Source organism: Rattus rattus, chromosome 1 (genome assembly GCF_011064425.1).
Source record: "Rattus rattus isolate New Zealand chromosome 1, Rrattus_CSIRO_v1, whole genome shotgun sequence".
Taxonomy (NCBI): Eukaryota; Metazoa; Chordata; class Mammalia; order Rodentia; family Muridae; genus Rattus; species Rattus rattus.
In genome coordinates this window covers 253,790,844-253,817,896 of record NC_046154.1, presented here as the reverse complement: position 1 = coordinate 253,817,896, position 27,053 = coordinate 253,790,844, and the positions used below count along the sequence as shown (strand labels likewise).

At 54.2% G+C, this 27,053-nt stretch overlaps 1 protein-coding gene across 2 annotated transcripts in view; it reads left to right on the top strand.

The window, feature by feature from the left end:
• Shisal1 (shisa like 1) overlaps positions 1 to 27,053 on the top strand; it is a 62,605-nt gene that overhangs the window by 18,289 nt on the left and 17,263 nt on the right. For both annotated transcript variants that reach the window (XM_032918897.1, XM_032918886.1), the window contains exons 2-4: positions 6,655 to 6,750; positions 9,616 to 9,829; positions 20,647 to 20,964. In XM_032918897.1, coding sequence (XP_032774788.1) covers positions 6,684 to 6,750; positions 9,616 to 9,829; positions 20,647 to 20,964 — 599 coding nt within the window. In that variant the 5' untranslated portion in view covers positions 6,655 to 6,683. The remainder of the gene's footprint in view (positions 1 to 6,654; positions 6,751 to 9,615; positions 9,830 to 20,646; positions 20,965 to 27,053) is intronic.

The window sequence follows — 27,053 nt, the reverse complement described above, 5'->3', positions numbered from 1 at the left end:
TGCTCCACCCATGAGCTCAGAGCTGTGGCTGCCCTGCTAGCTATAGCCCTTCTGTCTAGCCTCACTGTGGTCCTCAAGGTGGGTGGCATGGGTCCAGTCACACACCAGGAAACAGACTGGTGAAGCAGCTTGCGTCACCTTACCTAGCTAGCTCAGTGCCAGAGTATCCGTGCTGATGCACAGAAGCCCACACCCCAAATCCAGTGTGAGTCCCTCCGTAGTTGGGGCTGAACAGCCTCAGATGAGCTTTTATGGTGCACCACCCTTCAGCTCTGACACATCCCCAGGCCTCTCTGAGCTCCAACTCATGGATCTCATAAAAGGAGATTGGGCCGGATGATGGTGCACACCCTTAATCCCAGCACTTGGGAGGCAGAGGCAGAGGGCAGAGGCAGAGGGCAGAGGGCAGAGGGCAGAGGGCAGAGGGCAGAGGGCAGAAGGCAAAGGGCAAAGGCAGAAGGCAGTGGCAGTGGCAGTGGCAGAGGTAGAGGCAGAGACAAGAGGCAGAGAGAGGGAGCAGAGGGCAGGGGCAGAGGCAGGCAAAGAGGCAGAGGGCAAAGGGCAAAGGGCAAAGGGCAGAGGGCAGAGGGCAGAGGGCAGAGGGCAGAGGCAGAGGCAGAGGCAGAAGCAAAGGACAGAGGGCAGAGGCAGGCCTTCAAGTTCAAGGCCAGCCTGGTCTACACAGTGAGTTCCAGGACAGCCAGGTCCACACAGAGAAATTCTGTCTGGGTTGGGGAAAGAGAGGATGACCTCAGCCAGCTTATCATGGGTTTGTAAGATGCCCACTACGAACCACAAGACAAAGAGCCAAAGCAAACTGATCTCAACCGGATGAACCGAGCTGCGGGGGGAGGGGGGGTATAAGGGGCTGGCCTGCCCCTCCCACTGCGGACCACGTGTCCTGGTGGCAGGTGGGAGGTGCCCCTCTCCTGCCGCCTTCCTCCATCCATACTCTGGCTAACACTGTGAGGGAACGCACTGTTTTTCTTCCTACTACCCGAAACAGATCAGAGGTGCACTGCACGCTTTGATCTGCCCTCAAACACCCAGGGACATGTCCCAAGTTCCAGGTACGTGTTGTCCTAAAAACCAAAGCTCACGCACCTGACATCAGGCTGACTGCTGGGAATTTGAGTGACAACAGCCACTGGTGATACACAGGCTGTGAGCTGGTTATTGGGCGTGGGGCATACATACACACACCTCTGGGTTGTGTGTGGGCGGGTGCGTGCACGAGTGCATGTTTCTTGGGTTGTATAGCTGCCAAGCAGACGTGAGGGTATATGTGTTTCCTTGATGTGTGTGTCTGACCCCATCAGCTGGCCCTGCAGCCAGCCTCACATCCCGACTCTGGCGTACAGACCCAGGCTTGACGCTTTTCTCCTGGCCTATTATTTCCCTCCACATCTGCACAGGCTCTGGCACAGACAAGGATGGTGAGCCAAGGTGAGAGGGGGAAGATGCTGAGCTCTGTCCTAACACAGATAGGTTCTGTCAGCTGCCGCCTGCAGTCTCCGTTTGCGGGTCCTCTGCTCCCCTGTTTATGTCTGGTCATAGCGCTGTTGTCCACAGGGAGGCCATGGAGACCTTGGAGGACCTTGGCCTGGTGGAATTATTTATATGAACGCTAATGTCACTACCGCCATTAGTACGGCCCAAGTTTAGTCACTAGCTCATCACGTGACAGCTTTAATGCCTGTCCTTCCCAGGGCCTTCATCAGAGCCATGGGGCCTTGTCTGTCAGGTTTGCTTGACGCCCAGTGGCAGCTCATCAGGTGTTCGTAGGACACCATGGCTGCTTCAGCGGCAAGTTGACGCTGACATAGGCAGATCTGATATGGATGTCCCAGATGGTTCAGAAGAGAATGCCTGGGCGTGGCAGGCTAGGACACAGGCGAGACTCTGGACATCCCTGAGGCCACTTGGAACCCAGAAAGCAGAGCAGTCCATCCTCCCCACGGCTCTCAGCTCCTTTGTGTGCTTTGGGGACTGGAGTTGACTGGTGATTTGTCCTTGTGGCTACTATCTGCCGAGAAGCAAGCCCCTGACCCCTCACTTCACTCTCAAGACAGGACACAAACCCCATGAGCAGCACAGCTCCCACCCAGACTTAGCATTTGGACAGTTAGGGTGGGCACCATTTAAGGGGGGACTCTTGAGGGGTAAGAATCAGGAAGGAAAGCTGCAAGTGGGCTCCACCCCCTTGAGCCTCTAGCCCTGGCTGCAGGGTGGAGAGGATGGCCTGGGGTTGGGAGGTAGCAACTATAAAGGTTGAGGGGAGAAATCTATGCAGCAGGCGGTATGGGTGGTTAGGTAGAGCCAAGGCCCCAGTATGGAGCAAGGCTTTGATTTCTCAAGTGGGCGAGTGGCCTGGTGTGCTCTGTGGAATGGGGACCGTGGCTGCCTGGGAGCTGTGCTGGTGGGTGGCAGTCATGCAGAGAGTTAAAGGCAAGGATAGTGGCCCACAGCCACGTGAGGGCCTGATGCTATGGGAAGAGTCTTGAGACAGCACAGTGATCCTGGGAGTCTGCACAGTTTCTACCTTTGCTCTAGGGCACAGAGGACTGAAGGAGGCTCTCCCCGTCACCAGAGATGTGGTTACAAGCGGTGACAAGGCCAGAAAGTAGCCCCAGGCAGAGTGACTGGCCTTGAGGACTCTACCCACAAGTCTGGCTGACCCTCACCCTCTAGACCAACGGGGTACCTGGCTTCTGCCCAGCGGCTGGCATCAGGACTAGAGACAGGCAGCGGGGAGCTACAGAAGTTGCTGAGTGTCCAGGTTATTGATGAGGCCCTCCAGTATCTTCCCCCTGTCCCGCTGTCCCTTGCTCAGTGCGCCCTTGCCCTGCTGACGGGGAAAACAGATCCGTTCTTGGCGGTGGGGGTCTCATCTGTCTCACCAAGGTCTGTTTCTCTTCACATGCCCTTCTTTTTCCCCTCCCAGCCTCTCCAAAATCAGTGTTTAAAAATAACCCTGAACTCTTAGAGCAGCAGTCCCCAGCTGACCCACAGAGAGGGTGGGCCGTGGTGGTACGTGCCGACCATGGTCCTGGACCCCGTCAAACCTCAGTCGCTCTCAGATACTCAGGTCTTACTGTTGGTGACAGAGCTGCCATCTTGGGCAGTTGACTGCTTTTTTTCAAAGTGCTGGAACACACAGGGAGAAATCTCAGATAAGCCTACCCCTTGCGCTCCCTGGGAGGCCTTATGAGCCTCTGCATTGTTTTGGCACTTGGAGGTACAATGCTCTTTGCCTCCTGTCTCAGGGCTGAGTGGCTGTGTGAGATTGGGCAGTTCAGTCTACCTCTCTGAGCCTTTGCTTCCTCTCTGACGAACTGGTCTGTGGGTATTGGGTTAGTGTGGACATTAACCAAGGTAACAGAGTTGTGCATAGAGTAGAGCATGTTCTGTGAAGACCCAGCCAGCATAAGACAGCCGCCTGTAGAGGTGTCATAGTCCTCAAAGGCAGGACAGACCTCTTTCAGTCCCTGTCCCTCTCCAGTGGAGTGAAATCTAGCAGGTGTCAACTTCTGCATGTCCCAGATCAGGACATCTAACTGCGATGCTCCCTCCCAGCCAGGGTGACAATCCTGGTGGACTTCTCGGAGGCAGACCCAGATGAGGGTTGAACAGTCAGTTGAACCATGGCGCTGAAAACCATTGAGATCTTTGAAGGCTGGGTCACAGTCAGGCTCAGCCACAGGGTCAGTGACTGTGGGCAAGACCTGCTGGGCCACAGGCTGAAGTGCATACAGCTGGCCCTGAGACTGGCATCATGCCACTCCCCCAGAGATGCCTGAGGACCAAGGCTGGGATCCTGTAAGGCTAGGATTCCCACAGGGCCTGGGAAGCCTAAGCTAAACCCCCATGCCTGGGCCCTGCAGTCAGGCCCTAACCTAAGACCCTTCTGGCCTGACAGAGGAACCCAGGAAGGAGCCCTCTAAAGTCCAGCTTCAGACACCAGGAACCCCCAGCCCCACCCCTTGGACAGTGACTTCCACCTCATTGTGCTCAGCGCCAAACCCAGGGTCAGTCTATTCTCAAAGTACTGGGATACAGGAGTGTACGTCTCAGGGGAAGCCGGCGGCGGGCGCCCCAAAGAAGTTCTCACAAGCGGGGGGGGGGGGACTGTTTCACTATGGGAGGTAGAATGTGCTCTAAGTCCATTTTGCCTCCTGTCTCAGTGGCCAGCAGAGGGAGGAGAGCCTAGCAGGGGAGTAGTCGGTGTCAGGAAGAGATGAGGTCTCATGGGTCTAGGTTGAGGGGCAAGTTAAAGTAAGGGCAGAACCTCCCGGAGGGGGCTGTACTTCTGTGATCGCAAGATAGCAGAGCCTGGATTCGCCACAGTGAGAAGGACAGCCTCAACATCGGCCAGTATACTGGGACTTTGCAGGGACTGGAAACTGACCAGAGGGCTGAGGCAGATGCCTCATGCTCAAGCCCAGCAGCTCTTAGATTCAGCTTCCTCCAACCCCCTGCTCCGTAAAGACAGAAGTGGGGCAGCCCTGCCTCTCAGGGCCTCTCAGGCTGGGAGAAGAGGCTGGGCATCTGGAGACCCAGACAGCCTCTGGAGGCCTCACCTTCCCTGCCCGAGTCTATAGTGAAAGGAGCCCTGAGGGGTGTGGGCATCTCAGAGGTGTTTTTTCCCTCACAGTGCATTTTTCAGAGCTGACCCTGTGGGTTTCCACATGGAAATCCTTTCCTAAATGTTCTCAAAAGCCTTAATCTCTGTTCTTCCTCCCAGGAGGGCCAGGGGCGGGAGGCCAAGCACAGAGCAATTAAGCAGCTTAGGGCTCCAGAGGAAATGGAAAGGCAGTAGTGTACAGAGCAGTCCTCCTCAGGGCTGGAGGAGCCCTCCCCAAGGCCAGAGGAGTCCTCCCCAGGGGTAGAGGAGTCCTCCCCAGGGCTGGAGGAGCCATGCCACCAACAGGACTCAGTGCTGAGCTTTGGTGACATTTGTATGATAGTCAAGTTTGTCCTCTCCCTTGGACAAATTAAACTGCCCAAGGTCAGCACCTGTCCCTAGAGATACACACACCCCCATACACATGCACACCCACACCCACATCTCCCCACATCTCACACACACACACACACACACACACACACACACACACACACCTCAAGGATTAGACTACTGGGATACACACACACACACACACACACTTCAAGGATTAGGGATACACACACACACACACACACACACACACTTATATACACACATACCTCAAGGTTCAGGCTACTGGGATATATATGGGGCTCATCACATATATGCCTGGCCTAGAACTAGTTGTCAACTCTGGATCATCCCAGTGGCCATTAGCCAACCCCGGATCTCTGATGGAAGCAGAGTTACAGTGCTCCCTTGGTGACCAGGTAGACAGTACCTGAGGGCAAGCTGGCTCCAAGTTCATTGCAGAAGGCTGAGCTAGGGTCTGGGACAGTGTGAGCTGAGAGAGGGGCGCTTCTCTGTTGCTTGGCCATGGCCCTTCCCCTGCTGAACTGCTGTATGGGCAGTGCACTTGGGCATTGTCCCAGACTGTCCTCGGGAGGCTGATCTGCGCTGTAGAGACACCAGAACCATGTGAAGGGGCGTGGTCTGCCCTGAAGATGGCAGGGACTGAGGGACGTGCATAATACAGGCAAGCTGGGGAGAGTCACAAGGTCTCCTACCTACACATCATGTAGGCTGTGGTCATCACGTTCTGGGCCCCTTTTTCTACAGATGTGACTATTCTGGGCACTTTCCCCGCGTGACTGTGAGTTAGATCACTCGTGTTTATATTTCTGGGTCTGTCATATTTCCACAAGCACAGTGGCTGGCGAATTCTTCTGTAGGGTAGATTGTTTGAGAGCCCCCTTTCCTGTTGTTTATGCAGTACTGAGAATCGAACCCAGGACCTTTCTCATGCCAGCCAAGCACTCTACCACCGAGCTACACCGCCAGCTCATTGCCTTCCTTTTTAAGGCTGAGTAATATTCCACTGTGTGCACACATGTGTTTTGTTTACCCCTTCTTGTCCGTGGAGGCTTCTGCTATTTTAGCTGCTGTAAGCAAAAGCCGTGGTTATGGGGCTGTGAGTACCCCGTGGAGCCTCTGCTGCGGTCCAAGTCTCCCAGCGCTGTGCTGTCCCGTGAATGCTCACCTGTGAGGGCTGTGGCTTCTACTCTGGGGCGTACACCATCGGGAAAGGTTTCTTCCCCCCACTGTTTGCTTCCTCTTTTGTTAGCTGCTGTGTCCCTGGTGCCTAGAAGGGTAGCCAGGCCAGTGTGTACTTGCAGGAAAGTAAATGGACGTCACCCTTAGAGACAGAGCAGGGAGGCAGGGTCCCTAGCCCTGAGGTGGCAGAGGTAGAGGACTTATCATCCCCCTCCTCCTGGACACTTTGGATGGATGGTTGGTGATTTCACCACCTGAGCCATCGGCATCCTTTGATTAAGTCTCATTTTGCTGTGAAAAGCAGAGGTGACGGGGCTGCTGGGGGAAGGTCACTCATTCCAGAGAGGAAATTGGATGGAGGTGTTTTTTATTCTCCATTCGCCCGCCCCGGCTCCCGCAAGCTCCTGCTGTCTGCTGCCTGTCTGCTGTCCCTCCTCTGCGGGTAACAAAGCAAGTGCGGGAAGACAGTTGCCGAGTGTCTCTGTCTTACACAGGCAGCGCCGGACGGGTCAATGCCAGCCGGATGATGACCAGTTGTGGCCAGCGGTCCCGGAACGTGCTCGCGGTATTCTCCCTGTTGTTTCCTGCAGGTAAAACTTCTGTGGGGCTCAGGGGCTTGAGGGAGAGTGGGGGTTCCCTTCCAGGGTAGGGCTGCTGCTGGGGCTCTGCATGTCAACAGGACAAGGGTACCTCAGTCTCCGGATGAAGTTTCCCATCTGATCGTTGGATGCTGCGGGGGAGTGGGGCTGCCAGGAACCTGCCACTCACACTTGCTCCTCTAGTTCTGCAAGTCAAAACTGAGCCTGGAGATCACAGCTAGCAGAGGGGCCAGGATTCAGACCCCGGCACTGGAGCCACACCCTCCAGGTACCTGGGCTGGCACTGCATGCAAGCTTGGACTCAGAAACCAGATCCTCCGTGCCTCCAAACTAGAGCTGAGCCAAGACAAGAGACAGCCCAGCGGCCAGCCAGGACCGAGGCAGAGCCTGGCTCTTCACAAAGGCTCTCGTGGCACTGTCTGTCTGTCTCACTCCTCCATCTCTATATGGTTCTGTTACTTTGTATATTTTCCCACTTCTCCATGCATCTCTCTTACCTGCCTCTCTGTTTCTTTCATATATCTCTTCCATACGCCTCAGATCTCCTCCTCAATCCCGTGTCTCTCTGTCTGTTGTGTATGGCTCTGTCTCTCCTCTCTGACCCTCCCCACACCATGGCCAAGCCATTGCTTGGGACTGGTGGCTTCCTTCCCTCAGCCTTTGCTTGGGATGTAGCTTGGAGGAGATTGTGATAGGACTCCCAGGAGAGCAGAGTAGTGGCCAAGCTGAGGCCGGTGTCTGGGGCCACCACCTCCCCAGCTCTTCCCATGTGATGAGGACCCTGGTTCTCTCCACCCTAGCTCTTTCCCATGTAGGAGGGCCTGACAACTATATGTTGTGTCTTCCCAGCTTTTCCCCATGTGGTAGAGGGCCCTTGGTTCTCATTATTCTGGGTGTAAGGACTCAGTCACTTTTTATTGCCACTGGGGACAGGGACTCAGAGGAGGCATGTGGGTGGTGCTCACACGGCTGAATAAGAGTTGACTCGGCCTGGGCCACTAGAGCTGGGGTTCACCATGCTTCACATAAGTGCTGGAATTCACGAGAGCTGGAGGCAGTGAAGCTGCCCCCACTGGTGTTCCGAGCTCCACCACAGGGGCTCTGATCCTTCTCCAAAGCAGAGAGAGGAAGGGTGGAGGTTCCCCAGCCCAGGGCTCTTCTGACCCTGGGGAAGCAGCAGGGTCTCCTGGTCACTGGCTAATGACTAAGGCCGGAGCATCCAGGGATAGCTATGGGGTTGTGAACTAGGTCCTGGGCAGGACCTTCCAGTCTCACTCCTATGTTTGCAATTGCCCCTGCCAAAGCCTGACAGCCCCCTGCTATATGCTGTGACTCACAGTCAAGAGGCCAGTCCCAGAGCTAGGTTGGTCTTTCTGCTAGCACCCTAGGTGTGTCTGGCATTCCCAGGTGCCCATGCTGAGCACACAGAGCCACGACAGGGCTTCAAGTCACCCAAGAGTCATGGGACATGACTGCTGTCCTCTGCCTCTCACTGACAATCTCACCATGTGCTGTTGCTTTGGGGCAGTGGTCCCCAGCACAAGCCCCGGGGCATGGGCTTACCAGAATAGATCATGTCCCATGTTCCCTACCCTAGAGCTCTGTGCTCTTGTAGGGTCAAAAGAGCTTCCATTCTGACTAGCATGCTTGGTGGGCCAAGGCTCTGAGCCTCCCTATCACTTCTGTTTGGTGGGAGTAGATAGGACTCCATGCCACATCTCCCTGGGGCACCACACCAAGTGGTCTCCGTGTCCCTGGATTGGCTCTTCTCAAGATCAGGGATGGACTGGAGGCTGGAGAGTCACTACCTCTCCACTGTGTCCACAGAAGGAGGAACTGCCCTTCAGGGAAGGGCCTTTGGAGTCAGCCTAGGCACCAGCTCTCAGGGTGTCCACCCCCTGCCAGCTGGCCCGCTGGGGTCCCCTGTGGTGGCGCTGTGTGGGCTGCAATCTAATAACCTCTCAGCTTCTTGTGGGAGCTCTAAGAAGCCAGGGCCTTTGTGCCTGCCATTTGCCTGTGCCAAGAAGCCCCTTATCAGTGATACAAATTAGATACAGCGAGCCCTTTATGAAGATACTAATTAAGCCAGAGACAGCCCGCTCTGCTTTCCCATTGTTGCTTTGTTCGAATTCCGTCCTGTTTATCACTATCGGCTCATCCTGCTTTGCGGCAGAGAAAGCTGAATAGGGGCCTCGTCCTGTGGGCCAGGGAGAGAGGATCGGGAGCCAGCACAGCCCTCTCACAGTATGAGCTGCTCAGGTCTAGGACAACAGCTTCTATAACGGAGTTATGACTTTCAGTAGAGGTGGACCCCAAGTCGGACACTCCTTTGTGGTCTCACCCCCAGTGAACCTGCCAGGGGGTGGGGGTGGGGGATGGGGAGTGGGGGGTGGGGAGTGGGGGGTGTGGGGGGTTGAGGGTGTGGGGGTGTGTTTGCAGGAGCTGGCTTGAGTCCTGTGTCATCACCACTGACCAGCTCCTCTGGGTCCTTTAGGCTCCTCAGGCTCAGTTTCTCCACCTTCAAAGTGACAGCAGAATCCTGCTAGGGTGACCATGTGGATTCAGTGAGGACACCGAATAGGTCCCTAGTCACTATAGGCTGAGATGCTGGAGGTGGCCCTACAGATGAGCTTCAAGGAGCATTCAGTATGGGCTATGGGGGCTGTTGTTGTGTCAGAGGTGGGGATCAGAGGTCCAGGAGGCTTTGGGGCCGAAGTGAGGCTCTCTCTGAACCATGAAGGATTCCCAGGAAGGGAGGGGCCAGTAGGACCCTGGAGCAGGTGGCCCAGTCCTTTCTGCTCAGCACCTGTGAGCTGCCAAGGGGACCCTGGCAAACCTGGTGTCTCTGTATTCCAGTCCTGTCCGCACATTTCCGGGTCTGTGAGCCTTACACGGACCACAAAGGCCGCTACCACTTTGGTTTCCACTGCCCCCGGCTCTCGGACAACAAAACTTTCGTCCTTTGCTGTCACCATAACAACACGGTCTTCAAATACTGCTGCAACGAGACGGAGTTCCAGGCGGTCATGCAGGCAAACCTCACAGCCGGCCCCGAGGGCTACATGCACAAGTGAGTACCAAACCCCCACCTACCAACTGCTCTGACCACTGCCCACCCCTACCCTGGGGATGCTCCAGATAACACATGCAAGGAGGCAGACCTGAAAGGAGCTTTGCAAAGACTTGAAACAACCTAGGTTCCTTGCCCATCCGCTCTCTGAGCTTTACAGTTCCCGTCTGAGAAATGGGCATAGGGTACCCACCTGGACGAGCCTGCTGGAGAGGTTGAGTGGGGTCATGTTTGTGAAGCTTGGAATCCCCCAGAACTGTTTGACGACTTTCACTCAGTAATATTGGTACTAGCATTGATGCCGAGACTGATCCTTCAGAGGTAGTGAAAACACATGGAGATCAGGTCTCCAAGAGGAATTTGTTGGCACAGGAGCAGAGGCTGTACTGCTCAGGGCATGGCGGGTCAAAGCGGCACTCACTTCTATTTGAACAGAGTTGACCATCCTTTGCTGTGTTAGAGGCAAGGGCAGGGCATGTCATTGTGTTTCTTGTATGCTGGCTGTTGATGTGGTTCTGTCAATTTCTTTTCCTACTACATTTTTGGTGTTTTTCTTATTTTTTAACAAGAAATCTTTATATATGAAGGAAACATGATACAAATATTTTCCAGCACTCCCTTCACTTTGAAGTGCTTTTTATGCATGCTCAGCAGTCCTGTGATCTCAGGATATCCATTTATTTTTTGTGGTGTCTGATGTTTGCCCTTTTGAGAAAAGCCTTTTCTTCTAAGAGCATCAAAAAGTTCTCCTGTCTTCTCTTTCAAGTTTCAAATATAGCTTCCCAGTCTCTTATCTGTTGTTTGGGTCAGACTTATTCTAATGTAAATATTCCATCAAGAACTGGGTTTTATTACCTTTTTTATACAGAGAGTATCTTAGTTTCTTTTCCCATCATTGTGGTAAGATGCCCCTGACTAGAACAATCTAAGGGAGAAAGGACTTATTTGGCTCAAGGTTCCTGGGAACACAGTTCATCATGGCAGAGTCAACATGGCAGGAGGCAGGGAAGTCTGGCAGAAAGAGAAAGAAGCTGGTTGGCCACCTTGTACCTGGGAAGCAGGGAGTGAAGAGGAACTGGGTCCAGGTTATACAGACTCAAGGCCAGCCCCTGGTGACTCACTTCTTCCAGCAAGGCTCCCTGTCCTAATGGTTCCACAGCCTTCCCCAACAGCGCCACCAGCTGGAAGCCAAGTGTCTAAGCACTCGAGCCTGTGGGTGTCATTCCTCTTCCAAAGACTAACAAAGCCCCATGCTCCTGTTGAACCGCCTGCCTTCTCTCTGTCTACTGGTGTGACATTCAAACTCACCCTGTGTCATAACGTGCCACATGTGAGCCCCAGGGCAGAGTGTCACAGCTCTGTGGCCTTTGCTGCTCCATGTTCTATGCTAGTGTTACAACTGTGTGAACTGCTGACGTCTAGCCTGACTTCATGTCTCTGTGGTTTAATCGTCCTGGGCTCTTTAGACCCTGGTTTTTAGAATTTGCTTATATGGTTCTCCTGCTCTGCAGGCCCCGACAGAACAAACTGAAAAAGTCCTATTAGTATCCTCCATTGCCCTTAGCTTCACGGAAGAAACAACTTCTGGCAATATTGTTTCTGTTTCAGTCTTTGGCATTGACTGTTTCCACTCAAGAACACACAGCCTGTTTACCCATTGATTCAAAGTTTCTAGGCAACTGTCCCATCCCTGAGCTATCCTCTGCCCTTCAGATTTTCTTTTGTAATGCTTTTGGTTTTCTATGTAGGGAAGACGTGGGTGACGTCTGCGTTTGTTTCTAGCTTGTTCTTTTCACGTTGCTGTCAGAAATAGCCTCTTTTCTTCTTACCCTCCTGGCTATGGATGTTCAAAAATTAGGAATCTTTAGTCATGAATTCGGTCCTCAGTTTTTGTAACACTTTGTCCATCAATTCTCTCCTGTTTCCAGTTATGCCACTTGGAAAAAATAACCCAGGACCCCCCCTTCCTTGCTTATCAAGCAGGAGCTCACAGTGTGGCCCTGAACTTGCGAACTTGTGTACCACCTCTTGAGTCCTGATGCCAGTCTTACTTTCACAGTTTCTGGGTTTGTTTGTTTTTTTTTTATGTTTGTTTGTTTGTTTGTTTGGTTTGGTTTGGTTTTTACAGACAGCGTTTCTGGAACTCTCTCTGTAGGCCAGGCTGACCTTGAGCTCAGAGATCCACATGCCCCTGCCTCCCCAGTGCTGAGCTTAAAGGCGTGCCCCACCACCAACTGGCTTTTCGTTCTTGATTTTGTATGCTTTTGTTTGTTTTGTTTTCCTTTCCAGATGCATAGGCTAGTGTCTCTAAAACAGGCCAACAGTCAGGCACTCTTATTATCCTCGGCATTATGGGAAGCTTCAAGTCTTTCCCTGGGGGTTGAAAGGTTTCCCATGGTAGGAGCAATGGACTGAATGGGGGATCTTATGGAGTGACTGTTGTTATGATTCGTGGTGGTGCTGGGAGCAACAGGACTGAGGAGCTGAGCCTCCAGCTCTGTCTGCCTCTGTAGCTCGAGGCTTTGCTACCAGGCTCTGCTCGCTCGGGAGAAGGTGCCTCTTTCCTTTGGGTGGGCAGGAGATACAGACTCTGACTATCATCCAAACCTCTCCTCCTCCCACCATGGCCAGCTCCTGAGAGCTCCTTTCTCAGTTGCACGGTGCTTCCCCTGAATATCCTGCCATCTGCTTGGGCCTCTGAATAATCCTGTGTGTGAAGTGGCTCAGCAAGCCCCGTCCGTCACAGCAGGGTCTGGAACCAAGCCTGGAATCTGGCCTAAGCCTTTTGTAAGACCACGGGCTATCTCCACGAGGGGGAAGGGTAGTGCCAGGACTGGGGTTGGGACTCGGTGCTACAGGTGCCCTGTGAAAGCCAGGCAGAGGCTGGGCCCCACAACTAGACTTCCTCGAGGTCTGGCACCTGGGCTCTGGGAGCCTCCCTTAGAAGCCCACAGGTTTCTATAATCTGCTCCCACAGGGTTTCCCACAAAGCAGGCACAGGGGCCTGGCTGTTGCCGCTGGCTGCCAATACCAAGGGCCTTCCCCCAGAGGGAGTGGGAACGGTGATGCTCTGAAGCTTCGCTTGAGTTTTTAATCATTGGCTTTCAGAAGCACTCCCGGGGCAAGGCACTGTGAAATCTCTGTGCCGGTCACAGGGGCATCCCATATGCGCGCTGCTGACACCAGTGTCCCTTGACAGATGTGGGGCCTGCTGACGTAGGGCATCCTCCTTTAAGTGTCTAGCCATCTTCCTGATACTCCCTCTTCAGAGATGGGGATGTGAGGTGAGGCAGCTGGCCCCTGCTCATCACCACCAAACCAGCAGCACCCTTTCCAAGGGAGCCGAGGTAGCCGACCTAGAAGGGGAGAAGGCACAGGTGAGGATGAGTAACTCTGCGCAGACTCCTTGAAGAGGAAGAGGGGATATAGACGTGACTGTTAGGCCTGGACTCCCAGATGGGACAGGGCTTCCAAGACAAGGTCAGCGCCTCCCAGTAAGGGAAGGGGCTTTCCAGTCAGGGGCGGGGCCTCCCAGCCAGGGGCGGGGCCTCCCAGCCAGGGGCGGAGCTTTCCAAGCAGGGGCGGGGCCTCCCAGCCAGGGGCAGCGTTTCTCAGCCAGGGGCTAGTCTTCCCAGCCAGAAGCAGGAACGCCCAGTTGGTTGGGATGGGAATTCTCTCCTGAAAGGTCTAAGCTGCATTTGTATCATAGAGCGAGTTATTGGGATGAGGACCCTGGGGACCTAATCAGTCCATAAAAACCAGAATGTGGCTTGGAAGGGAATCAAGCCCAACAGAGGGCAGTGGGAGCCGTCAGTCCTCTTTCCAGGTTCAAGGACTTTGTGGAGAGGACCCAGGCCTAGGGACCTGTAGTAGGGGTTGACTTCCAGGTGGACTCAGTTACAGAGGGGTGCCACGAGGTGAATCTCTGAGATGGCAGCCTGACACATGGCCAAAGAAAGTTACTTTAAGGTAGACTCACAATGTGGAGACCACTCGTGGATGCATTACCTTTTAGTGCCTTTGCCATACCATAGGACAGCCACCCTGAGTCTCCATCAGCCTCAGACTTTCTGAGAGAAAAGAGGGGAGGGACCAAAAACATGTTGATGAAGTCTCTTGTCCTAGACCCCAGCAGGTTGACAAGAATTGAGGCTAGGGACACAGACACAGGTCCAGGAAGCTGAGCCTTGTCTGAAGCCAGTTGTGACCCCCCAGAGGGCCCTGGGGCCCTGTTCAGAGTGCAGTCTCCTCCTCCTCCTCCTCCCCCCCCCCGCAGTGAGTCAGCTGGAGGTGGGCTGGTGACCTGGTCTTATTTATTTGTGTTTTTTGGATGAACAGAGTGTTGTGTGGCGATTCTGTCTGCCTGGCAGAAAAGCAAGCCACTGAACGAAAGGAGGCTGCTTTGCCAATTCCACCACCGCAGCAAGATGCCTGCTTCCAGCCAAGCCGGCAGCCAGGGGCCAAATGAGGGCCAGCCAGACACCCTGCACCCCTCTCAGGCAGGCCTTGCCCCTGTCAAGTCAGGGGAGGCCTTTGCTCAGAGCTGCAGGAGAAAGCAATCAGCTCTCTCTCTGTCTCTCTGTCTCTGTCTGTCTGTCTGTCCGTCTGTCTGTGTTTCTCTGTGTGTGTGTGTCTCTCATGCCTGAATGCATGCTCTCTGTGTGTAGGTGCCTGTCTCTCTCTCTCTCTCTCCCTCCCTCCCTCCCTCCTCAGGGGCAGATGCTAGGATATGTCTAGGGAAAAGGGGCCCACAGGTATGGAGATGGGTCTCCACGAAAATGAAGCAGTTGGCACTCCTGGGCCAAACAGGCCTGTCAAGGCCTCTTCTTCCTGGTCTCTGCCAAAGCCCTCCTTTCTCATTGGTCATAGTGAAGTTTCTGAAGTGTGGTGTTATCAGTCTGAGTCCCAGTACCCTGGTGACCCCATGTGACCTCTCCCATGGCCTCCAGTTTTGAACTCTGACCCAGGCTAACCAGAATAGAATGGGAATCATTGAGTCACAGTCTCGCCGAGGCTCGTCAGGTGTAAAATCTCCTTACACAGTATCGTTCTTGAGAGGACCTTCTAGAATTATCATAGCTTCTTGCCTGAACACCCCTTCCCCTAACCCTATAAATGACTTCTCTGCCATCCATACAGAGCCATTACGTGTGAGCAAGTCCAATAGACAGGCCTGAGAACCAGAGAGTGTGGAAGTATGTCTGAAACCACACAGCTCACAAGGCCATAGCAATACCTATCCAATTGTCGCCTGGACCCAGCTGTACTGCGATGACATCCACATGGGACACTCGTAGCTCTGCACATGGAATGTCATGGCCCAGGCTGATGTGGTGGTCAAGCTGCAAGAATAAAGTCACACACATCTCTGCTCACGTGGCTCTGGCCAGTGCCGTCCCCATTATACCCAGGTGTGCCCCAGCCCTGCAGAGAGACATCTGTGTGTTTGTTCAGGGACTGAGTCCGGGTGGGCCACTGGGTCAAACTGGCTCTGTGTGCAGCATCATCCTGCCTCCTGACCCTGTGGTCCTGCCCTTTAAGCCTATAGCAGCAGGGCCAGAGGAGACAGTGGCTGACCCCACTGGGACATCCCCCTGGAAAGGAAAGGGAGATTTTTTATATGAGTGAGCTCTGCCTCCCAGGTTACTAAACACAAGATCTGTGCCACCCATGACTGCCCCAGCCAACCTCTTCCTGGACATGTGACCTTAGTCAAGGTACCATGCTTGACTGCGCCTAGACCTATTGAGGCATCCTTGGTGATTTTTATTTGTGATTGTTTAGATTCTGTAGCTCAGACTAGCCATGAACTTGAGGTCCTTGTTCCTCAGTCTCCCAAGTGCACCACCACACCTGCCTTCCTCTGTGATCACAGGTGTGCACCACCACACCTGGCTTCCTCTGTGCTTCACAGGTGTGCACCACCACACCTGGCTTCCTCTGTGCTTCACAGGTGTGCACCACCACACCTGGCTTCCTCTGTGCTTCACAGGTGTGCACCACCACACCTGGCTTCCTCTGTGCTTCACAGGTGTGCACCACCACACCTGGCTTCCTCTGTGATCACAGGTGTGCACCACCACACCTGGTTTCCTCTGTGATCACAGGTGTGCACCACCACACCTGGCTTCCTCTGTGATCACAGGTGTGCACCACCACACCTGGCTTCCTCTGTGCTTCACAGGAGCTTTCCCTCATTGATTTCTTCTCTCTCTATTTTGTTTTGACTGAGACAGAGTCCCGTGTAGCCCAGGCTAGCTACCAACTCTCTATGAAGCCAAGGATGACCTAGAAGGCCTAATCTTCCTGCCTCTACCTTCCAAAAGCTGAGATTAGAGGCACATGTCACCATGCACCTTTTATGTAGTACTGTGGATAAAACCCAGGGCTTCGTGCACCAGGAAACAAAGCAAAAAACAAACAAAAACCTCTACAAGCTGTACTGTAGCCCCTACCCCCTGCCTTCAAGGTCTCTTCTCTTTTCTGGACCTCATGCCAGTTTGCAAAGCCTCAGTTACACCCCAGAGTAGGATGTGTACTTAACTCCTACTTTAAGGCTGAAACCGAGGTTCATCTTCCTAAGACTAATGGAAAGTGGATTTTGAAGAGCTGAATTTAGGTCCCAGTGGCTCCCACCTGCTAAAGCCGGGTCTCCATGGTGAGGCTGACCAGGGCAACTCCCACAATATGTTCTGTGTTCCCACTTTACGGGTGAAGTCTGCACAGGGCTGTTCCTGTTTCCACCTGCCCAAGCCAACCAGCAGGACAGGGCTTCTGCAGCCAGGGTCTCCCTGCTCTGACTGATGGGCCGGACCACTGCTCTCCTGACTTCTGGGTGGGGGCGGGGATTTCTATCCCAGGTCAGGCCAGGCAACTGCAGCCTTTAGCTGACGGCCGGCCGTTCTGCTCCACAGACACATTGCAAGTCCTCCAGTGGGAAGGTTCTGTTATCGCTTTGGAAACCCCGAGGAAGCTGACTCACCCAGACCTGCACACGGCGGCGCCTGCCACTGTCTGAGGCTGGGCGGTCACAGAAGCCCTGCCACAACATCTGCCTTTTATCTTTGCCCTCCACGCACGCGTGGCTGAGGCCCGGCATCTGGGTGCAGTTAATTTCCAGATTGCATACTTTAAATGGCATTTTAAAAATTAAAGACGCAAATCCTTGCAGCTGGCAGGCCTTGGAGAGCATGGGCTGGGGGCTGCAAGCTGTTGTGGAGAGGTCTGTGGTCCTGGTGCCCCACCTGCCACACACAGGGCATGGTCCCTGTAGGCAGGGCCTTCTGCAGAATCGAGAATAAACAGACAGGTGGGGATACTGTCCAGCTGCAAGCCCCACACACATGGAACCTTTTCTCAGACAGAATGCTCAGATGAGAGACGACAGGACTTGTTTTTAATTCCTAATACAGGTAGAGCCAGGGTGATAACGAAAGAATCTCAAAGAATCTCGGGGCTCCCTTTCTGATGTCTGTTTTAGATTTAACCCTGGGATTTCCCAGGATTCAGCACTCTCTGAGGTTGTAGGGACCTGGCTTCAAACTCCTGGCCTGGAATGGAAATCCTTGCCCCCATCCCCAACACCCAAAAGTCATGGGAGCATTGGTCCAGCCTGTCAGTTAGAGCAGGAAGACCATGGCTGAAGCCGTCCCACCCTGATGGGTTGGATTGGCCGAGTGGGAATTGTGGACAGTCCTCTGCAGCCTTCATTCATAAAGCGGGAATCACAGAACATACTGTGGGAGCGGCCCTGTCAGCCTTACAACAGAGGTATGGGCCGAGCCAGGGGGAGCCACTGGGACCCACATGCAGCTCTTCAAAATTCATTTCTCACAGTCTAGGGGAGACGAGCCTCAGTTTCCAATTCTGCGCAACAGGAATGGCGTGGTCACTGTGAGCAATGGCTGCTCATAGGGGGCCCATCTGTAAAATGGGGTCCTCACTCTGAGCCCAGAGCACATATGTCCCTTGTTCTTCGTTGGTGTGCCAATCACACAACTGTAACATCTGGCCAGCGCTGGTCGGTACCATGGCGCCTGCATCCCACCCATTCCCAGTTCTTACTGTGTCAGTACCACACGGGTATGATTGACACGTGTATGATCCAACCAGCCTTGGGGGAGTCTGCTGTCCCGAGGCTACCTACAGTCTTACAAATGAAAACAGACCACAGGGTGATCTCGGAAACCCAGTGACGTTGTGACCCACATGAGGTTCAACGAGGCTTCCTGATGACCACACCGTGACCCAGCATCAGGGTCTGTTGGGTGCACAGGAGATGGGGAGTTGGCTCAGCAGGGGTGCATCAAGGCATGGGGCTAGGTCTCTAAGCCTTTGGGATTGCTTAGGTTGGGTTTAGAGGTGCTCTGGGGAATTCAAATCCTGATACTGCTGTCACAGTTGGGGAATCTCAGAGAAGACTTTGGTCCCCCAGAGGTTCCTCTCCCTGTCCAGTTTCCCCCTCAGGCACGAAAGGTCTGCTTCCTTCCATCTGAGCACTGTGCAGAGCAGAGGGGACCTTCTGGTGCCCCTTGTCCTGCACTGTTTCAGTGTTTCTAGCTCCAGGCAGGGCCACCACCCCTCCTGCTCTGGATGCCAAACAGCATCTGCAGAGAGCGGCCCTGCTCCCTCCCCGCCTCCTCAGCCCCCAGGCTGCTGCCATGGGAACCATCAGGAACAGCCTGGTTTTCAGAGCCCTGCCATGGGGGCTGCAAGAGAGAGGAATCTGGGGAGAGCTGGATGCCTGGGACCAGAGCCCACCTAGACATCTGTCTCCCATGAGTCTCCAGCCTATAAGTGAGTTGGGGATCTTGGCCTTTTTCCTCTAGCGGGCACACTAGAGGAAAGTGCCCTGACACTTCCAGGCAAAGCTAAAGTCTATTAATAAAAGGCTCAGCACTTGGCTGTCAGTCATTCACACCTTTGCATCGTCTTAGTTGGCTGAGAGACAAGGTTGCTTTGGAAAGACTTCCCTGTTTAGGATTTGCTGGGTACTGAGTCCAAGTACTGACTGGTATTGAGTTCTAAGCACCCATCTTGAGGCTGCCAAGCTCTCTGTGCACAAAGTGGCAGAGCCTTACCAATAGCCCATTCCCCACCCCCACCCCGAACCCCTACTGCCCTGACTCCCGAGAGAAGTCTTCCCGTCCAAGAAATTGGCCCGCTGGGAAACATTCTCCTGAATGGAGAAAGAAAGTGGCCTTATCGGCTCTGCTTCTGCCCTGGCAAGGCTGGGCAGGATAGCCACCATCTCACCACCAGAAACCACAGCTGAAACTAGGGGTCACCCTTGGAAGATGAGGAGGTGGGCATCCTAAGTTGAGGAGAGACTTAAGACCTGGAGATGAGCGGGGTTTCTCATAGACCACACAGCAAAGCAGACCCAGATGATCAGGCCAAGCTCAGTTCCTAGCTCAGGCAGGCAGGCAGGCAGGCAGGCGCTCCAGGTCCTTCTGGAGTGGAGGTTCTCAGCTCGCCTCTCCCAGGCTGGTCAGCAGCCTCTTCTCAACACCCTGGCTGGCCCATGCCCACTCAAGCAGATGCCCATGGCAGGGAACAGACTGAAGTGGGTGTCACTTGAGCAGTTAATAAACCAGTCTATTTAAACGGTCCAGTCCCTGGCAGGTTCCAGGCAGCAACCCAGCTGTGGTGGCAAACCTGGAGGCAACCCACCCTAGGGGACTGAGACCCCAACCTGGGGCGGGGGCATCACAGGCACAGATATGCCAGGTGATGGGGGCCAAAGGAGAGGCTGGGCTTCATGAAGACTTGGAGGATCGGAACAGTCTCAAATGAGGGTACCCCAAACAGTGGGACAGAGGGGGAGGGAGGTGGGGACATGGGAAAGGCTACCCGGCAGAGGGCTTGGCCTGTGCACAGGCACTGGGCAGGGGGTGGCCAGTTGTGTGCTCCAGTGTCAAAGCAACATGTAAAGAGACAGCTGAGTTTGCAATGAGTTGGGATCATTTGAAATATTAAATCCTAAGGACTCTTGCCACCTCTGCCAGGAGACCACAGCCTCTGTTGGGCAACACAGAATAATGGAGTGGCCATCTTGGCTTGGCTAGTAGGGTGTTTTCGTAGCATGCACAAAGCCCCAGGCTCCATTCCCGTTGCCTACAAACCAAGCACTTGTCATCCCAACGCTTTGAAAGTGGAGGCAGGAGAACCAGAAATTCAAGGTTATCTTTGTCTTACATAGCAAGCTTGAGGCCAGCCTGGGCTACATAAGGCCTTACCTTAAAAAAAAAAAAAAGGATTTCTCTGTGGTCGGAAGGAAAGGACTTTAGCAAGGACAGGTTCTGAGCTGAAGCGGGAGTCATGGACAACTGGGTAGGGAATTCTGCAAAGGATCTGAAGGTGTTGCACCCCGGCAGAGGTGCCATGGGGCTCTGAGGCACGTGGGGCATGACTTGGTTTACTGTTTCCTCAAAGCCAATGACAGGCCTCAGGCATCTGTCCTTGGGAGTGGGGCCAGGAAGGAGTGTCCCAGGGACAGCTGTGGTAAGCACAAAGCCAGAAGGGAGCCTAGCATATACAAGGAGAGGTGGGGGGGGGTGAGGTAGGACCCCCAGTCATGGGAGCCCCAATACCCAGTTTAGAAAAGTCAGAGTTCTTGCAGAAGGAAGGACCCAGGAAGCCTAGCCTAGAGCACAGGGCAGGTCCAGAGCAGTGGACAGTGGGGTGCAAGGGAGACAGGGCAGGTGGAGATGGAGCCTAGTGCCTGATCTATGTGTCTTGTCAATCTGTGGTGAATGCTGGCACACCGGCCTGGGGCTTCTGGGAGTACGGCTCAGTCTCTGCTTCTCTTTCCCCAGCAACTACACTGCGCTTCTGGGAGTGTGGATTTACGGCTTCTTTGTGCTCACACTGCTGGTCTTGGATCTGCTCTATTATTCCGCTATGAACTACGATATTTGCAAGGTTTACCTGACGCGGTGGGGGATCCAGGGACGGTGGATGAAACAGGACCCCCGGCGGTGGGGGAATGCTGCTCGAGCCCCTCGGCCAGGACAGCCAGCCCCACAGCCACAGCCTCCCCCTGGTGCCCTGCCGCAAGCCCCCCAGGCCGTGCACACACTTCGGGGAGACACGCACAGCCCACCCCTGATGACCTTCCAGAGCTCATCTGCCTGGTGAGTGTTCGAAACAGCAGCCTGGGTGGACTGGACTCTATTACTGCTGCTGTGTTGGGACCACGGGTGGCCGGGCTATTTGCTGTCCTTACTGTTTGCCAAAGAGGACTTGAAGCCACTCACGTGTGGCAGCACATGTGTGTCTAGAGGAGAAGCCAAAAAAAGAGACAGGTTGTCACTTGAGTTTCCTAGTGGCCAAAGCGAAAGGGGAAGTTGGATGACTTTTCAAGTTTTTGTGGTCTGGTCAACGGAAAGAAAGTTTCTCATGGATGGGGAGAAGAGTTTTCAGCGAGAGGTCAGGAAATAACTCTAAATCTATCCTTTCGTTCCTTTGCCATACATACCTGGAGGTGACTCAGGCAGGCTGTCCCATGGAAGCTCAGGAGAGAGAAGGACGCTGGCAAGGGAGGTGACATATCAAAAGCTTGGCTTTGGGGATGGCCACGTCCCGTCTCATCTGGGCGGCTGTCATCTCTGCCCTACTCCAGTGTGATATTGATGGGGGCGGGGGTGTGTGTGGCAGCATTGCTACCCAGAACTGAGGACTTTCAGAGCAAGTGTCTCATGAGGTCAGCTAACCCAAGAACAGAGATAGGCATGGCCTTGGCTCAGGGTCATAGGTGGGCAGGTTCTGGGGCCTGTGTGGTAGCTGTAGTACTCAGATTCTGAACACAGCATCCCTGGGGGTCGCAGCCCAGTGCCCGGTCTGCAATATTGTCATCTTGAACCCTCTTGCTGGCGATCTGCATCTTCCAGCACAGTGACCACCAGGCTCTGTGGGTGACTAGCCACCTACACCTCTCAGCACAGTGATCAGTGGACCCTGCAGGTGACTGGCCACCTATACCTCCTAGCTCAGTGACCACTGGGTTCTGTAGGGGGCTGGCTAACACACAACGGGCCTGGTTTGTTCTATTATCCTTCAACCTCCCAATGCCTATGAGAAGTCAGGGTGGTATAACCTTCCTTGGGTTATTCTGGGACTGCTCGGCGCATAGTAGGCACACAATGCATCTTCGCTGCTTCTCCTGGGAGGTACAGGCGAGCTTGTTAGCCACTGCTGGAGCAGCTCCCAGGTAGCGACCTTTTCAATAATGAATGGCGTGAATAATTAATCAGACGCACTTACAGACTCTTGTGCTTAAGGACGGACGAGGAAGTGCCTGTCGATCATGCAGGAGACAGCCACTGTCTGTCTTTCCTTGGATGAGCCCTGGGCTGACTCCTGTGGTAGGAGGTGAGGGTGTGGAGAGCCACCATTCAGATGTAAAGCAAGACCCAGACCCAGGGAGAGCTAGACAGTGAGCAGTCTGTTGACTGTGCCTGATGGTGAGGTGTCCCAAAGTATCCGTCTCACGTCTGTGCCACAGAACATCCAGAGCCCACTGGCCAAGAGGGCCTGGTGGGGTGCCTGTGGGCACCATGGTTTTAGCTGGAACAGGCCTCTCCGTTGGGGTCCCCACCTGCTGCCCAGGAAGCCATTGACGGTTATTAGTGGTCTATACTCACAGCTGGAGCACTGGCCTGCCTGGAGGCCCACGGCGCCTGGAGATATAAAAGACCCCACCTCTGCTCCGATGCCCCGGGGTTACCTGCTGTGAGCTCTGGGTCTGTCTCAGTGTTCCCCCTCCCCCACACTGGTTTTCACCATCATGGACGTATTATGCACCTACTGTATGCCCAGTGCCATGCTGCACCTTCGGTATACAGCCGTAGAGGAGGTGAGAGATGTATGCCCAGAGCTTGGAATTGCACAAAAGCCAGAGCTTTTCTTGAGTCTGAGAGGTGTCTGCCTGGCCATGTAGGACGCACACACTGCAGAGCCCAACCGTCCCTGCCCTCCTGGTTTCCTCTTCAGGAAGTTGTACCTGGGGCCACCTGGTTACCCATCCAAACCATGGCTCCGAAGCCCACGCGTGATGTATTGGGGAATGTTCTAGCCACTGACCACATTCACACACCACCTCCCAGTCACTTTCTGTCCTTGGATATGTGGTGACTTTGCATGAGGCTTCAGGGTTTTCCTCCCCACAGGGAGAGTAGAGGGGGCAGGAGGCAGGACTTCGGAGGACATTTTCTGAGCTCAGCTCATAGCTTCTCCCCTCCTCATCATGACTTGTGTAGAAGACCTCTGCATCTTTGGCTGTCTGACTCTCTGGCTTCTATGGCACACCGGCCTCCAGCTGAGGAGCCATGATGGTGGCAGAGCCATATGTCACCTTAGGAGGCTTGAGGCCACGCAATCAGCTGGGCAGGGCAGGTCAAAGGCTCCTGCAAGATGGAGATCCTGGCAGCTATGGGAGGTCTTGGCTGCCCAGGCTCTAGGGTACCCCTACCCTGCTATGGGGCAAGCAGGAAAGCTATGCCCCCAGCCAGCAGCAGGGTCACTGATAAGTGACAAGCCCTGGGTGGCCCCTAAGTTGCCACTTCTGCAGCAATACTGAAGACCCTGGGGGCCGTGGCACAGCCCTGGCCCCTTAGTTCTCTACTCTATCTCCCTCTCAAGCAATATGGCTGCCTGGCTGAAGGCAAAACCAGGTGCCAGATTCAATGGCAGGCATACGGAGCTTCAGCCAGCCCTATGTCTCTGACTGAGTTAGGGAGTAGTGGGGCCTAGGCGAGCTGGAGACTCGCTGCCTTCATTGGATTTTGCAGAGGAACTTTTGTTCAGATTCTCAGACTCCACCTCTGTTCAGATGACTGAGATTTGTCCACTCCCTGCGGCCTCCGTGCCCTCCACACCTTGAATCTCTCCTTACCTACCTCAGGGCTCTGCCTTCCTCAGCCAGAAGTGCTCCAGTCTCCTCCTTGGTTGCAGATTGTAGTGGTCACTGTCCCCAGACCAGCCACCTACCCAGGCTCCTAGGTTCCCCCAGGCCCTGTCCCCTGCCGATAGTCCCAGTAGCTTGTTTGCCTGTGGTTTCTGGTGGTTCCAGGCTCTCGGTCCATGGTGGGGCTGCCTTTGGCTCATAGCAGATGCTCAGTGAGTATGTCTGACAGTGCGGCAGGCCAGCCAGGGCACAGGCGCAGTGCAGGATCTGGCTGAGCATGGTCACCTCCAACCCAGGCCCTCAGAGCCATCTGGAGGGAAAATCAGCGTATCTGCCTCTGCATCCCACCTGTCCTGTGACAGGTGAGGGAGATCAGTTGTCATGTTGGCCACCCCATCCTTTCCTTGTAGTCATCGGCACATATGTAGGGGAATATGCATACACACACTCACACAGAAACACACACACACACAAAAACACACACAGGCTCACACACGCTCGTACTCGCTCACACACAGACACGCACGAGAATACACACACCCTACGCTTCGCTGGGACTTGGTAACTATTTCATTGGGGTCTCGAAGGTTAAATTGTCTTTACTTCATGGATAGGAGAATTGAGGCCTGTGTGGGCTTGGGCCACATGTGCGCAGACGGCGGACCTGAAGCATGGGTGACTCAGGTCGTTGCATCACCAAAAAAGCCCACTCCAATATGTGTGGTGACTCCCAGAGCTCCCTGCACTCCTCTGGGCACCTCCTAGTCAGTCTCCTCTCTCCAGCAACAAGCAGGTTCACCGTTCTGTCCCTTCCTGGGGGGACCTCTGAGTCTTGTGATTTTTCAGTGTTCCTCCCCTTCTTCCGGGAGAGGCTGTCTCCAACATCTGCACAGCCCATCTTCAGGTTCCCTGCCCAACACTCTGCCACTTACGTCTGTAGACAAGGAAACTGAGGCACATAGCGATTTGGTGACTGGCCTTGGGCCAGCCAGCCAGTCAGCAGTCAGCATTTGAAAGCGGGTGGACTGGCTGCAGCCAGATCAGGAGGATGCTTGGCTGGTCATCTCCATCTTGCCCACACTGAGGCCAGAGCCCCCCTCCTGCCTTTCTTCCTGTCCCTATCCATTGTGCCTCACAGTAGAGTGACCCTTTTAAAACAGAATCAAAAACAGCTAATGGAATCAAAACCCTCTTCCCCTGCTCACCCAGCACAGCGAGCGACCTCTCTGCCCCAGGGCCTCAGCTGCCGCTCCTCCCTAACAAAGCACTTCACCCAAGTAACCTGTAGGGCTAGCTCCCTTCCTCCCAGCAGGTTCAAACCCAGAGTCTCCTCCCAGACAGACTGTCCTCACCCCTCCCTTCCACCTCCCCTGGACTCTGACACCACCACACTGAACTCCATGCACACACTTTGGGTCCCTTTGATCAACACCTGGCACTGTGTCTGGTTTCCTGTTTAGTGTCTGTCTGCTTATCTGTCTGTCTGTCCCACTGGAAAGGAACCCTGGAAAACAGGACTCTACAGAGCTCATGGTTCCCACACTCAGAGTGAATGGCCTGTGTCTTGTGGGATGGTGTCTTGAAGGCTCACCGTGAAGGTCAGCTCAGTGAACGAACCCCAGATTGCATAGCAGGCTGAGGCAGCAGAGCGTCACAACTCCTGTGACAGGGCCGCTGGCTCTGCCCAGCATCCCAGCAGTGAGTGTCCTCAGTCCAATCCAAGAAACCGAGTCCCAGGGAGAATGACAGCAGAATTCAGGATGGCTGACTTCTGAGTCCAGGGCCTGGGAATATAAGTCCCTTCCCTACTGGGACATCTGCCTCCTGAGATACCTGGGACACTAGGTATGTCGCCAACCTTACCTATCCCTGGAGGGACTCCCAGGGTCCCCCAAACCACAGGAAGTCTAGGGTTCTAAGTAACCCCATAGATAGCTCTCTCTGGCTTGGGGCAGCAATGATTTGACTCAGGCCCTTCCTGAAGGCTGTAGAGACCTGACAGATTGTTCTGGAACTTGCTTGGCCCAGGGGGCCTGTGTTTAAGGTCTCAGTCCTTTCTCTTATACCAGCATCAAGGTTGTTCCTAGCATTCAAGGTCCTAACAGAAGTAGTCACTCACCTGCCTACCCACCAGTCCACCTACCTGTCCACCGGCCTACCTATCTACCCACCTACTGAACCACACACTTACCCACCCACCCACCCCTCACTCCCTCCTTATAGTCTCCTTACCAGCCAACCACCTGCTCCTCACCAGCCCTCTGGTCTGTCCGTCTTCCAGCTAGCCCCTCCCCGCAACAGGAGGCCAGGCAGCGCAAGCCTGCAGGATGTATGATTGATTATTCCCAGTTAATTTAATCCCTCCCCCCACACCCACACCCATCTCCTGATCAGACTCCAGCAAACTTGCAGGGCTGACAACAGCTGTCTCAGAACTGTACAGGGTTCATACACACCCATCTCATGGGACCAATCATTCTTGGAGTCCATATTTCCATACGTGAAATGGCTATAAACCAGACCACCGCATGGACTCCTAGCAAGGATTCCGATGGTCCTGGTGTAGTCAGGATCTCAGTAAACAGGAGCTGTTATCATTACTGTTATCGAATTAGTAACCAATGGCGAGGGGGAGGCCCCAGGCCCCACCTGGCTGATGTTTTGTTTCCTGCCGTCCCTGTCCCCTACGCCCTGCTTTTTTTTGCTCTCGCAGAAAGGCTGTGTGGGATTCTGCGTTCCAGTTTTATTCACAGTAAATTGGCTATTATCATGCGAATTTCCTTAATGTCTCTAAACATCATTTTAGCATCTACTCGGTCGTGAAGTTCCCTCTTGCTGGCGTTAACTTAGTTCCCCACAGAGCGACATTTAAGACTGCTCACACTTTCCTTTTTTCTTTTGCTGTGACAAATACCAATGGCAGTGGCAGGGGTGTGGGAAACAAGGGCTCACCAACACCTACCTCACTGTCCCTGGCCTCTCCCTGAGGTGAGTTACTTCCTCAGGGTGGACTCCCGGGCAGGAAGAAGCCTGAGCCTAGGGTCACAGTCTGATTGACGGCTTCATGCACAGTGGCAGGGTCTGGTGGCACTACAGATGGGCTCATGATGCAACTCCGGGGCGCCATCTCTTTAATCGTCATGGTGTTGTTATTAATCCATCCTGCCTCCTCTCTCCGTGAGCCTCCGGTCTATTTTCCTGCGCCTCTAAGACCGTTGATAATTGTCTGTTTCCATAAAGCGGCATTTGTTTCTCAAACCTTGGTTCCTTGGGGTTCTCCTCCACCCGCTCTCACTGAATGCATGTTTAATTAACTTT